The sequence below is a fragment of the Coturnix japonica genome, chromosome 4, assembly GCF_001577835.2.
Source record: "Coturnix japonica isolate 7356 chromosome 4, Coturnix japonica 2.1, whole genome shotgun sequence".
In the NCBI taxonomy this organism is placed as follows: domain Eukaryota; kingdom Metazoa; phylum Chordata; class Aves; order Galliformes; family Phasianidae; genus Coturnix; species Coturnix japonica.
The window spans coordinates 71,171,887-71,186,730 of NC_029519.1; the positions used below are offsets into that span (position 1 = coordinate 71,171,887).

At 36.6% G+C, this 14,844-nt stretch overlaps 1 protein-coding gene across 1 annotated transcript in view; it reads left to right on the forward strand.

Moving 5' to 3' along the window:
* SLC2A9 (solute carrier family 2 member 9) overlaps positions 1–14,844 on the forward strand; it is an 83,821-nt gene that overhangs the window by 29,114 nt on the left and 39,863 nt on the right. Inside the window, exons 8-9 of the mRNA XM_015862887.2 lie at positions 7,515–7,702; positions 10,804–10,914. Coding sequence (XP_015718373.1) covers positions 7,515–7,702; positions 10,804–10,914 — 299 coding nt within the window. The remainder of the gene's footprint in view (positions 1–7,514; positions 7,703–10,803; positions 10,915–14,844) is intronic.

Consider the following 14,844-nt stretch of genomic DNA (forward strand, 5'->3'; position numbering starts at 1 on the left):
TAAAAGAAGACCGTACATAGAAGGAAAGAGCCTGCTTGTGATATAATTGGTCTCCATAAATGTTCAGCAGGTGTCAGTGAATGTCAGTGTGAGCCATTTTATCCTGAGGGAGGAATTCAATGACACACCTTTCCTTCATATACATTTCCATGTCAGACACCCTTTTGTCAGACTGCTCCTCTGCTGCCATCTGTCACATGGCAACAAAATATAATTGAAAACTATCAAGAAGATCCAGCTTCTACTCTCATACCAAAACATCCACCTTTGATATTCTGACAGTATTACTTTCAGAGCAATCCTCTTAGGATCAGATAGTTTGCTTTTTTTTGTTTGTTTTTAAAAGGAAGTAAAATAAATTTGGCTTTGATAAGAATTCTGAGCTTTGCAGAGATTTGGGGAAGCAGAAAACTGCTTTTCCAGAGACTACAAAGGAAATGGCCTGCCTGAGGATCTTAAACAGACCATCCAGTAGGGAAACTATGGCAAGCAGCTTAGGGCAGGCAGTTGAGTAGCTCAATTCTGTAGCACTATGCCTGGGCTTGGAGAAAACGTCTTTTGCTGCCAAACTTAAACCATCTCTGTTCAACTTGATAAAATTGTCGATGTACTTTCAGAGCTATGTCTGGCAAAGAGCCTGCATCTGCAATCACGTTGCATAATGTTAGACTTGTTTTAGAGATCTATTCAGAATGCTTCCACAGTGCTTGGGAACCTCACTAGTGATAGTAGAGCTGGCTCTCTTGCATGTAGAGCTTAGAAACTGTCATAATTTCTCATGAAAACAACTTCACCTGCTTGGAAATTCACACCACTTACTGTTGGTAATAGGCCAGTTTCAACACACGTTCTAAAAATGTTTGAAAATGAATCTAGAAGCATCGGAGGTGGATTTTGAAGTAGAAAACATCAGAATAGCAAAGTTACCCACACCTTATTTCCAGTGCTATGGTACTTGAGATGGTCTTTAGCCAGTAGCTTATTAATGAGGTTTTCTTCAGATGAAAAGGTGGATTTCTTGAGCCACTGGAACAAGTATAGATGTAAATCTATACCAAAAACCAAAGGAGACTGATATCAATAAATTTTTAAAGTTGATAGATATGAACGGAAGCTCTTGGACTTGATTAATTCTAAAATCAAGATTTAACTCTGATATGTGGTGCAGTACATTTTGAAACTCTTTTTGATTGTAATCTGTTGGTAACTGGTGAATCTAGATAGATATATGAATCATAGAATTACTCAGGTTGCAAAAGACCTCAAAGATCATCAAGTTCAACCATAACCTCATATATAATGAGCCTAAGACAGTAATGTCAATATATTCTAATCAATTTCCTTCCCTTTCCTTACTTACTAAAAAGGGATTCTTCCAAGATTAGACAATTCACTTCCCAAGCAAGGCAACCTGTTGGGATATCAGATGCAAAATAGGTACAGATAGTTGTTAGGTAAGATTTAACTGTTCACAATTCATAAAATTACCCCTGTAAGGCAGTATGGATCGTATAATCTTATATTTCTCTGTTGTAAAGTATCTACATGGCTTATTGTAAAGCACATTAGGGAAATAAGCAGTTTTCTTACCATTGCACATGCCTTGTAATCTCCCTTCTCCTAACATAGATTTGCAAATGAAAGCATCTTTGTATGGTGAGTCACCATCCCTGGAGGTGTTTAAAAACTGTTTAGATGTGGTGCTCAGGGATATGATTTAGCAGAGGGTTGTTAGAGTCAGGGTATTATAGTTAGGTTGCAGTTGGACTTGATGATCTTGAAGGTCTTTTCCAACCTGAGCAGTTCTATGATTCTATGTGTAGTTAGTATACAGATAGGTGGGGAAGATGTTTGTGTGATTCATGGAATGCCTGGGTGAAAAATGACCAGAGAGACCTGCACTGTCAGCTTGATGAATGGGATTTGGTGCTTTCGTCTCCACCAGGGCACACAGAGAAACCCGAATGAGGCAAGAGCTGAGTTTCTCTAATGCAGTAAAATAGTAAAAGCAAGTGGGAGAGATTCACAAAATAGGAATGTGGATAATTGAATCAACAATCAAGAAAAACCATCTGCATTTTGGCTTTATCTATAGAAACGCATAAGGAAAAGCCTGTGTATTACGGAGACCAGAGAATTATGAAAAAACTACTGCTCATAAGCCATTACTGACAATGCAGTATTCTCCATTATAACAATGACTACATAGTGCTCTTGAATTATTTGTCTTAGGTTGGATCTGCAAAATAATATGAGGAATGTGCAAGTCTGTTTTGTGAATAAATCCGCTCTCTTTCCCCTAATGGAACAAGGCTACTTGTGCAAATTTCATACATTTCATTGTGGATTATGTCTTTTTGGAGAAATATAAAACCATTATTTGCAAAAGGTCCACTATATTTAAGGCAAATGACTACCTTAGTCTTTTTATAAAATACTCTATGTAAAAGCTTCTAAAATGGAGATGACAATGTTAATCTTCCTAATTATTTTAGAGCAATAAAAATCCAATGGGATAATGTAGGTCAGTGAGTTTCCAGTTCTGTGCCTGTTTTAGTCTCTCCATTTTTTTTTTCTGCCCTCAGGAGATAACCAGACTTTAACTACCAAATTACAAGTGGCCTAATTCTGTTTTTTGGAAGCAGTGTAAAAGAGCATGATACCTTTAAGTGGCAAATAAGAGACATAATAATGAAAAAGAGAAAAGATGAGGCAGTAGTAGGCAGGTGTTGTTGTCTGAGCGTAAACCACACTGCTATGAGGCAAACTATTTCACAAGCACAGGAGTAAGGAGGGTACAGATCACTTTTCTCTTTGTGGATACTATGCTAAAAGCAGTACTATGAGCTGAGCACTGCTGGTCTTCCTGAAGTCAATATCCTGCATCTGGCTCCCTGAAACCAGTCAAATCCAATCCTGTATTCTTTTTTCACTGCTGAATGTTGGAGAACTATCTGGGGGCAGAATGATTGACTGGATTCACAGTACAATCTATAATCCTGCTTTACTCAATAAGTTGGAAGTCTGGCAATGGAGAGAGGGAAAAACCATCCCAAGTCCCCTATCTTTGGAATAAAAGAAGGGAGAAAAATGCTTGACATTTAGCTTGCATAATAATAATAAGAAGAAATAAATATTCAAGTGATTGAAAGACTCTAAAAGGATATCATCATTAAATTGTGCATAATAAACATGTATACAGAATGGTGTGGTTAGAAAGGGATAATCAGAAACAAATGGAAAATGCTCACCTGTGTAGGCTCACAGGGAAAACTCCAAGAGGAGTGATCTCCAGAAAGAAATCCTTCCCTAGTGGTAGTCAGCCCTTAAATGGGGTCTAGAAGCGGTGGAGCCAGACTACAGCCCTTCTGCTCACACAGGTGAATCACCTTCCCCTGTGCTCCCGCAACTTACTCAGTGCTCAGCTTAGATGGTCAGTCAGATGTTCAGTCTGTGATTCAACAGTTCCTGTAAAAATTGCCAAGAAACTGTGATAGCAAAAGGGTAACAGAGTAGAAAGAGGAAAAAGAAATCAATGAATGTGATTGCATCCAATTTATTCTCTTCATTTAAGATCCAAAATCTATGATGGTGAGACAGGTATTTGGTATTTGTTGAATATTTGTTGCATGCCAAATGAATCCCTGGTCTGTGACCGTGGCTACTGGATATATAGTAATACAAACAAGATCATCAGTAGTATTTTGATAAAGCAGAAAAAAATCGTGATTAAGAACATTGTTTACAAATATCTGGAGAGCTGAGTATATTTCTGAAGAATACTGCTGCAAAGAGGAAATCTGTATTTTAAATATAGCTACAGTAACACATCATGTAAACCAATAATGGAAGTCATTTGGTATCCTTGCTTCCCAGAGAACCATAACATTATTATGTCTCAAGGGTCAAATAACTTGGATATAATGTCACAGTAACATCTGTTGGTGACGTACAAAATCTGTTCGTTTGCTGTGTTCAGTCACACATTTAAATTCCCATGGTTATTGAAAGAGCATTGCACCTGGTGTAAAAAATAATGTGGTTTTAAAAAAAAGATGTAGTTTGTGTTGATGCCTTTTGATGTGATAAAAGAGCAAGGCCACTTCTGATTTTAAAAAGCAAGTCATTATTTTTATTTCAAAGACACCCATGGAGCCTACATGTATCAGAGACATTAAAATCAGAGTTACTGTAGGAAACAACAACAAAAAAAGCTGAAAATCTAATGATTTAGATGCAGTTGTTATTAGTGTCAGGAAGGTCACCTATGATTTATTTCTGTTTATGTGCTTTTTGCATGTCTTGAAGAATTATAAGCTATACTTGCTGGTTTAGAGCTGGCTGCCAAAAGCTGGGATTACCACAGTGTGTCTGCCTTGCTTGCAAGCTTTTCCTAAACCTCATGTCTTTTAGAAAATTTACTTGGTTTAATGAAACTTTGGTGCAGTTCAGTTTATCAATTTTTGTTCTGTGCTAAGGCAGCATGCGGTTATTTTGTTTCCTCTGTACATCTTGTTTAGTTTCAAGTGAATCTAAATAGCGAGCTGATGGTCTATAAAACCAGGTTTGAGAAGAGGTATAGATGTAATGCCAAACTAGATGTTAACTCACAGGTCTATGAGCAAGTCTTTTTCTTGCTGCTGCATTTACTGAACTGCAATATCAACTTTGGATTTAGTATTAAATGTTGCCATGCTACATGGTGGTAGTTAATATTTTACTATATTTAAATAGCTGTTTAAATCTCTTTTAGCAAAAGAGATATACAAAGCTTAGTGTTAAAGACCCCAGTTTTAATGAAATGGAATGAAAATGAACATATCCGTAGGTAGCACAGAACAACAATATTCAAATGGCTTTGTACTGCTTCATTTTTCAAGTTTTCAAAGGTGTAAGAGTTAGGATCTTCTGGTCTAAGAAAATTAACAAGAAATCTGGAGAAGTTCTAAAGATTACTAGAATTGTAACAAGCAGGGTACAGATGTGAAAGCAAGGTATCCCTATGAAGGGAAGCAGGAAATGAGTCACTGCAGTCGGAGATAAGAATGACTACTGTGATTCTCAGTGCCAGTAATAAAGGAGTTTAAAATACAAAATGAGCAGAATTGAAAATAACAAATAAGATGACCTCTGATTTTTCCCGGTTAGTGCAGAGTTTATTTCCGCATTAATTATGTATAAAACTGTGATTCTTACTGTACTGAAACAGTGTTAATGAAAGAACACTAAAGTTGTATTGAATAGCTGGAAAATTTGTTACTGTTGTCTACTGAAAAATATGCATGGGTAGCATAGCATTTTCCTGGCATTTCCTGACTTGATTATTTATGCATCTGTCAAAGTTTCCTGTCAACTTTAACATCTCGTGTCCTAATACCAGGGAGGGAAGAAAAAGAAAGCAGGTGTCTATATTTTTTCCTGCCATGTACTTGGTAATTTTTGGTAATTGCTGTTTTTCGTTGTTGTTGCTTGTTTTTGTTTTTAACTTCCTGGTCCCTCACAAAATGCAGTAAGCTCCCTTTTGCAGAACAGACAGATTGCTTCCATTTTACTTGACTGCACCTATATTTTTCACTTTTGTGCCCTACAGGAATGCAAACAGGAAAAACTAAAGAAAATTGTGCACTGACCTAATTTAGGCCAATAAACTAGATGCTTAAAAATCTATGAGAATCATTTCAAAGAAGGATAATAGAGTATATGCCTGGTTATTCTCACAGTTGTCTGATTTTTTGTCAGTGCTCTAGCAGTACAGACAATAGTGAAATTTAAGCACAAGACATCAACTGTAGCATGCTACAGGTTGTTCCAATCCTACACTACTTTAAATACATTGCATTCATTTTAACAACTGTTTTGTATGTCATTTAATAATTACTGAAAAATGGCACAACAACAAAACTCAGCAGCTTAAATTCTTGATTCTAAGACCTGAATCTGTTACTTCATTTCTGATTTATGAGAACTACGTGGAAGGACAGCACTCATGCTGACTTAGAGAATTTGAAATTTCTGACCTCTCCTTTCCAGAAAGAAAAACTGAATATCAGAATAAATTAATGTTATGAATTGAATCAGCACCCAGAGGTGGTGAGCATCCATCCTTTGAAAAATGATGCCTTCTGTTAACTAGGGTCCACCTGGCAGAGTGTGCAGCACTGCACACTCACCAAGTGATGAAGCAAATTATATTGTTTCAGCCAGCTTGTTCATGTGGCCAACCCCTCACAGCAGCTAATGGCCACTACTTGGCTTTTTTACCTGCCAAGTGAAGTTATATGTTGTAGCTTCTAAAACTAAATGGAGGATGGGTGTTTTACTCTTGACTAGTCAATTTTTTTTTGGCTTTCTTGATCATCCAAGTTCTTTTTGTGATCCAAAAGAATGGACTGAAAAGTTACTGATTAATATGCAGTGCTGTGCAAAGCACTGGATAAGACAAAAATGAGTTTGGCTTCTAGGATAAATAAATCAACTTATTCATTTAATAAAAATAACTCATTATTTCCTTTAACGGGAGCAACATTAAGGTGACCTGCTGTGTAAAGGATTGTTTTTAGAGTAAGCATCCTACTGGGTCACAAAGCCTTGTTACAGGAATATGTTTAATGTAATTGTTTCTCTGCAGTTATTCCAAGATGATGAACATTTTAAATATCTCTTGAAAAGCCAACCCCTGGGATATGTTCATAAAATTGTGATGAAGTAATCATTAATTTATACTAGATTTGTATTACAAGTTTGGTGGAGATGCACCACCTCCACCAGGAGGTATCCACTTGTAGTACCTTTTGGAGGGGATGTGAGAAGAAAAGCTTTTATCATTCAAACTGGAAGGGTTTCTCAGTGAGTCAACAACATGCAGTGATATAATACTTAATTGTTTTATTTGCAGGAAAATTCAGGGTTGTTTGCTTATATTTACCAGTTGAATTCACTCTGATATGTCAATTGTCAACAGATAGAAACCTTTGAACCTCTTTGGATAATCCTTTCTAATAATAAATACATTGAAGAAATTAATTCTTATCTGTATGATATTGAAAATTAGACAATCCGAAGACAAATAGCTATTCCTTTCAAATGTTTGCCTTTCTTGTTTCAACAGGCTTATACACATTTTAACATATTATTACTTCTCTATCCAATCTATCTTCAGAAATAAGATCTGCTATACTGTTTGGTCACAAAAGTAGCTAACTTAAATAAAGGTGAGAACTGCTTGATATTAAACTTTTCTTTCTCAGTTTATGCAGGGTTTTGACTCTGCATTGGGCTTTATTCTGTAGTATATATGAAATAATATAAGGAGAGGTTTGACATGGTGCTAAATTATTTATATTCTTGTTGCAGTTTCAGAAATAGATTGCAAGAATTATACCCAGAATAGAGTCATATTTTTGGCAGAAGAATAATTATGTTGGAGCCCATAAATGTCTCCAGATTGCCTCACGTATCATGAAACAAGCCTGTTACAAATGATTAGTGTCTAGCTTAATGTTTGTTCTGTGTAGCATTTCAGACCTTCCTTGGGAAAGAAGATGTGTCTCAAGAAGTAGAAGAAGTTCTGGCAGAGAGTCGAGTCCAAAGAAACACCAAATTAGTGTCAGTGCTTCAGCTCCTTAGAACCCGTGCTGTACGATGGCAAGTGATCACTGTGGTTGTCACCATGGGATGCTACCAGCTCTGTGGGCTAAATGCAGTAAGTGTCCTTCAGACCATCGCATCTTATTGCATATTATTGCTGCTGAAATAAACTGCAGATGTGACTGCTTAGTGTGATTTTGTGCATTAAGGAGTAATTCAGCTAGGACTGTTTTTTGTTTTTTTTTTTGTTTTCCTTTTTTTCCCCCTCAGTGTTGATCAGTGATAAATGTAAATGCTCTTGATTGCTAAGCTAACTAGTTCAGACTTGTTTAAGGTATCTGTATAGCCTTGCAAACCTTAATACAAAGTATTTTTTCAAAGATCATTAGAAAGATTATTGTGATTAAAACTCTAGTATCAAAACATGTTTTTAAGAAATACTATGAGAGAGACAGATTTTCCATGCTGTAAGATGAACTGTAAAAACATTTGTATAGATAAGATATGTTTGTTTGGTTTGGTTTCCCTAATTATGAGATTTCAGTGCTAATAGGCTATTCTGTTCCTCATTGTGGATACTTTTTTGAGAACAGAACTGAAAATAACCTTTCATTCCCTACAACTGCCTGAAAGAAAGTTGTAGTGAGGTAAAGGTCAGTCTCTTCTCCTAGGTTACAGTGATAGGATGAGAGGGAATGGAATGGCCTCAATTTTGTCAAGGGAGGTTTAGTTTGGATATTAGGAAAAATTTACTCTCAGAAAGAGTTGTGTTAGAATGTGCTGCCTGGGGAGAAAGTGTAGTCATTGTACCCGGGGGCGCCAAGAAACATAGATGTGGCACTGAGAGACATGGTTTAGTGGGCATTGTGCAGTTGGTTGGTCATTGGACTTAATGATTGTAGTGGTCTTTTCCAGCCTTAACTATTCTGTGATTATAATTCAGACTCTCCAACATTTTTGATCACATAAGCAAAATAAAATGACACAGCTAAATTTCCAGGGGAAGAAGAGTTTGGGGCCTTTGCAGTTATTAAATAAGTCACTGAAATTGTTCAGTATTCCATGGCAGAGCAGAACTATAGTCTCATTGCTTGTGTGTGTGTGTCAGGGGTGCAGACCAAAATGAAAGCTGGAATTGTTTTAAAGTATAATTTAGTGCCTTAGAAAAACTATTTTTGTTTTGACCTGTATGTTGAGTTGGCTATTTCAAGCCTCATCTTCATTTTATTTCTACTTCATTTCTCCAACCATGTTATCCATGATAACATTATTCATATCAAATTTATGTTCTGAAATTAACTGGTCCATCCAGAAAAAACAACAGCAAAAAAATGAATGATGAAAGCAATTAAGGAAAGTATTGGACCACATGAACACAAGCTCAGGTTCCTTGTCTCTTCTGCTTGGCTTTCCTGACCAGACACCCAAAGCTCAGAAAATAAATTAGAGGTACAGATGTGTCACTAACTACTCAACCTGGTTCTTGGTTTGTCTATCTGTGTCTGAAGTCACTTGCCAGGTGTGAGTCACTGTCAGCAAAGTTTCACTAACTGCAAAAGCATCTCTTAAGGCATAGCTCTCACCCTTCACTTTGTCTGTAGTGCCCTGTTAGTCTGTCTGATCTTTCCAATAACCACCATCTGTGCAGGGCATATGGGAAAGCTGGACCTCTTTCAGGCAAGTCTCTTAGGTCCCACTCAGGGGAAATTAACAAATGGCAGACTTCTGTAATCATTCTGCTGGTATCTGTGTATGTTTACTCAATTTTAAGGCTTTATTTTATAATTAAAAAAATAAAATATTAAAAAATAATACATTTGACATTTTCTATGTAGAACAGAAATCATGATGCAGCCCTGACCATATCAATCTACTTGATTATAACAGAATACCAGACAACTTGACCTCAACTGACAACAGTAAATGAACCCATTTTCTTTTCATCTGGTAAAGCATATCTCTGATGCATAACATTTGTAATATTTATATTCCACCATTAGATCTTGGTCCTAAAGCAGAATAAAACTACAGAGAAGATGCCATTCATTGGTAGACTTCAAATTTTTCATATTAAAACAATATATTGTACTGCATGTTACTTTGACAGAGTCATTCCTAAACGGGTTCCTTACGCTTCCATTGGGTCCCTCCTGCCACCAAGGCACTGTATTTCCAATGCCAAGAAATCTTGCAACAGATGTGGGCTGCGCAGCAATCTGTTTTCAGTAAGCAAAAAACCTACCATAGTGTGCCCTTCAAGCTTACTGTAGAGAAGACATGGCATTAGGCAGATGTAGGAAGAGATCTATGTGCGTACAGCATGCAATGTAATATGCATTAGTGTTGTTGCATCAACTACTTTTTCACTGCTGTCTTTTCACAGAATTATAGAATGTTTGATGTGAAAGGGATCTAAAAAAGTCACCTTCCCTGAAAAAGTCCAACTCTCCCGCAATGAATGGGGACACCTACAGTTCAATCAAGTGCTCAGAGCCCTGTCCAGCCTGACCCTGAATATCTCCAGGAACGGGGCAGCCACCACCTCTCTTGTCAACCCCTGTTGAAGGGAGTTATTAAGAAATTATTAGGAAGGAATGTATGTAGGGTGCTTATAGGTGTTTGTAATCCATGATTCATTTCATCCTAAAAACTACTGACTCTTTAACAAACCACCCTCAATCTGAAAGTATCCTTCTTCCCTGTTGTTAATAAAGAAAGGTTAGGGCAGTTGCTTGACTGCAGGTTTCCACCTTGCAATGAAGTACGAGACAAATCTCACACCTTCTGTCCAGGAAAGCAGCAATTTATGTTATGTCTTTCAGTGTCTTCTTTCTGGTCTTTCCTCTGTTGTTAAGTATCTCTGAAGTGTTCTCTAACACCATGTAAATCTGTTCTTTTAAGTGGTTTTGCTTTGTGTTCTTGTATCCTGTTGTTCAAAGTAAGTTTCTTTGATTTATTCCTAAAGTGAATTAAGGCAAACTGAGTTAGAGCTCCTTGTAATTCTGTCTGAATCCAGGTGGAAGTGTACGGTTTTGTGACTAATCCACTGAAATTTGCACCTTCCTTCACTTGCCATTCTGCCCAGCTCTCAATACCTCAGGAGCACTTGTTATTTTAACATCTGGTGCCTGGTAGATGAGATACTTGAACTGAATGACAAAGGCTTGTATTCCAAACCATAGTGATTAATAACTCATTCTCTTCTCTTCCATACAGATCTGGTACTACACAAACAACATCTTTAGTGAAGCTGGAATCAACAGAGAAACAATCCCATACGTTACTCTAAGCACTGGTGCTGTTGAGACCCTTGCTGCTGTTTCTTCTGTAAGTAAAGTTGTAGGAATCCATTAACATGCTTAATACTTAAATTACCAATTTTATTTCCTTATATAGGTTAAAACATGGCCAGAATAGTATATTGAAGATTAAGTTCAGTAATTAATAAAAACAATTGAAAATGCTATTTCTGGATTTAATTCTAAATCCAGTTGTCCTTCATATGAGTGAAGAGGAGGAAGGTCGGAAGAGCAAGGTCTAAAGCACCATAAGTGATAACTCATTACTGACTTGACTTACTAGAGTGACTGCTGTAGTGGTTTATCTCAGAGCCCTCCCATGGGCCTGTTGGAAAGGAGGGAATGTTGCTCGTGAAGTCTTGGTCATAATTCATGAGGATGCATCTAGTGTGGACTATCTATTCTCTGGAAAGAGATAGCAACAGAATGGGGATGATTTCACAATATTAAAACGGTTCTATTAATAGGGCCTATCAGCTTCAGTTCCTCCTTGGTATCCATTTATGGGGCTCATGCAGAGCACAGAGCATGGCTCGTTCAGAGAGAGGTAGTTGTGGTTGTGTCTACTTTGTACTGTATATTTAGTAGCTTCTTTATGTATGAGAGGAATACATTTAATACTTCTTTCTGAGCCTCTGGAAATGCTCAGGTATTGATATCTCTACCTCCTTAAAATTTACTCTTTCAGCTCAAGAAAAATGGTGCTTTGAATCTTTAACTTTATTTCGGTAATCTTCATAAATGTTCCAGTTCTGCTGCTTAAAAGAACAAGAGCATGAATTCAGTGTTTCAACTGAAAGTTGTACTACTTTTCATTTCTATGAATAAATTCCTTTTTTTGTATGCCTGAAGTAAGAATGGGATTTCTCCTTCCTCTTGCAACATCTCAATAACAATTTTTGCTTTTTGGTGGTGTTAGATATGGATTAAGGTGCATATGCTTTATGGACATTATTCAGAGGGGGAAAGGGAAGAAACAGAAGAAAGCAAGGGGAGAACTTTATATATTTTTTTTTTTATCATTCTTCCTAGCAGAAACAAGAATTGCTAAGAAATTCCAGGGTTTCAGTAAATACTCCAGTAAGTAATAGAACCAGATCTTTTTAGTAAATGGTCCACAATGCAATCAGAGCCAACTCTGATCATTATATACATATCACTATATATTATATATATCACTATATTATATATAGCTGCTAGATGATCAAATGCCCAGACTCTGAACCTCAGTGAGAATAATGGGGATTAATCTGTTGATGAACCTTTGCTGATGTTTGATAGCCTTGATGGAATTTCTTTCTTTGAATTTGTCTTGTTACTTTTCAACTTCTAAATGTTTTTAGAATCCACAGCATCCTAAAGCAATACGTTTCACAATTTAAAAACATAGTGTATGAAATAGTCCTTTATATTGAGACTGTTGAATATAAGATACACCAGATGTGGGCTATATGAAATGATAATAAATTAATTGCAAAACTATTCTTAGAGAGGTAGCTGTTATTGTGGGATTCTGTGTCTGTTTGTCCAGAGTCCATTAGTCTTAAAATGCTCCCTAGGTAAGAAAGATCCTTTTTATAATCACCGGTGTCACCCAAGATCACCAAAGTTCAGAAACTCAAAAATGTTTGCAGGAACTAAAGATCTTAAAAAATAGGACTTATGGCCTGAAATTGATCTGATGAAATTCAGTAATGAAAGGTTCCTAGTGCTGCACTTTAGGAAAGAAAAGCTTCATATGCACAAATATAAAGTGTCGTGTGGAACTCTGTCAAAAGGCTCACTGAAGTCACAATCCATCATGTTTTTCATTTTCTTTCTATCTGCTTAGCTTTCTCCCCGACAGCAAAAGGAGTCGTACTGATCTGCACTGAACAAATCTGTTTTGACTGCTCTTATCACCTTACTATCTTCTAGCTGCTGTCAGACTGATTGGTTAATAATTTATCCCAGTGTCTAGGGAAGACAAGGGATTCTGCCTTCCTTCTCCCTGTGCAATAAAAGACAGGTGCTCATTCTGCCTAGACCCTGTTCTCTAAGAAATTATAACTGACTCACAAGAGTTTTGGGTTCTTCATGATTATGAAAGCCTCATTTTTATTAATAAGTTTAAAGGGAAAAAAAAAGGTAGTCTCTAATCAGCTTGCTACTGCATGCAGATTCAGGGGGGAAAAGTGACCTGGCAATCAATATAATTTCTTTTATCCAAGCAAAATATTTATGCAGCTCATCATCTATAATTGTAGAAAGCCATAAATAGTTGCCTACATGAGCAAACTGTTGGCTTCTAAATTTGCCTACCATGCTAATTTGTTTTGTCTGTGTAAAATTTCAATTGTGTGAGTTTGTAAATGATTTACATATGCTTTACCCAGTCCCACAAAACCATTTCTAAGCATGTCTAAGAAATGAAATAAAAAAATACTTAGTGATTCATTTAGAATATAAAATACTGAATTATTTTAGATGCAATGAGTCACTAATTACTTGTTACAAATTTCATCCTCGTTTCACAGTTTCAAATGTAAATACGTGAAATCTTTATAGAGCAAATCTGTGAGCTGAGACATGCTTAGATTTATATATTTGAGAAAAATAATGAGAAACAGCAAGCAGAAGAAAGGAGATATTGACCAAGAAACTTCCCAGACAGCTGGAGTTCATGTTGGCATATTTTTACTACAGGATGAATTGCAAATTGTGATCCTGTTAATGCACGTTGCCTTAATCCACAGATGGTCAATGTGATCATTTTTAGGCAAGGACATTATTCTTTCTAAATTGCTTTATTACTCTTGAGCTTTAGGATAGACAAAATTACATGCAAGGAAGTAATGATGTAATGCCTTCCAGGAAAAAAAAAATCTTATGAAACACCACTCTGTAGATTTGAGCGACAGTCTGATAGAGGCTGCATTTCCTCAGCACATATATATCTACAGGATATATATGAAAATGAAAGTTCTGTAGACACAACTCCACACTTTCAAGCATTAAAAATGTTTTTTGAGTAATTATTTTTTTTTTCCCCAGTCTTTTCTATCTTCAGGGTATTCAGAAGATAATATTAGAAAATAAAACACCAGGCACAATAGTTTATCATAGATCAAGGTCATTATCTAGTCTATCTTTTATGAATGTGTGCCTGACACAAGACAGACATGGTATTTTTAATAGATAAATCATCAGTATTAGAAACTTCTCTCCATTGAAGATTGCTTATCGAAGTCATACAAATGGAATTAGTGGGGTTTTAGTGTGCTACCCTAAGAGCCAACCCAGGCACTACCAAGATCAAGACTGGAACAAATCTGTGTGTGGGCTGCATTTTGGTCAGGCTAGCCCAGAAGATGTTCAGTATGGAGACCATATTCTTTGAATGGAAAAGTTCTTCTGTCTGGGGAGATTGACTATGGAAAGTTTACTGTAAAATAGGAACTCAGAAATCAATTCCTTTGCTGATAGTGATCTCTAGACTGGTAGCTACCAAGAGGGAGGCTTGGAATTCAAACTGGTTCTTAAGGGCAGTAGTAAAGGACTGGAGTTGAAAAAGTGTTTGGACATGTCCTCAGAAATATGGTTTGAATTTTGGGTGGTCCTGTGAAAGGCAGGAATTGGATTCAATGATCCTTGTGAGTCCCTTCCAAATCGGGATATTCCGTGATTCTGTGATCTTATCTGGCCATGGCATGAGCTCAGATTTGGGTGAACTGAATTGCCAGGGAAGGCACTTAAGGCTTTTACTTACTTAGGTGATCAAATGTGGTGCTGGACCTTTGAAGTCCAGTCTAGGTACTTAAATAAAATACCTTTTCTTTGTTTTGCAACTGTATAATTCCTACCAGAGGCAAAACTATATATACATCAAAAACTCATTTGTAACTCACAGTCTTCTGTTATTCTTCTTTTCCTGAATGTGTGATACTATACATTATGTCATAAAATAGTCACGTCGGTG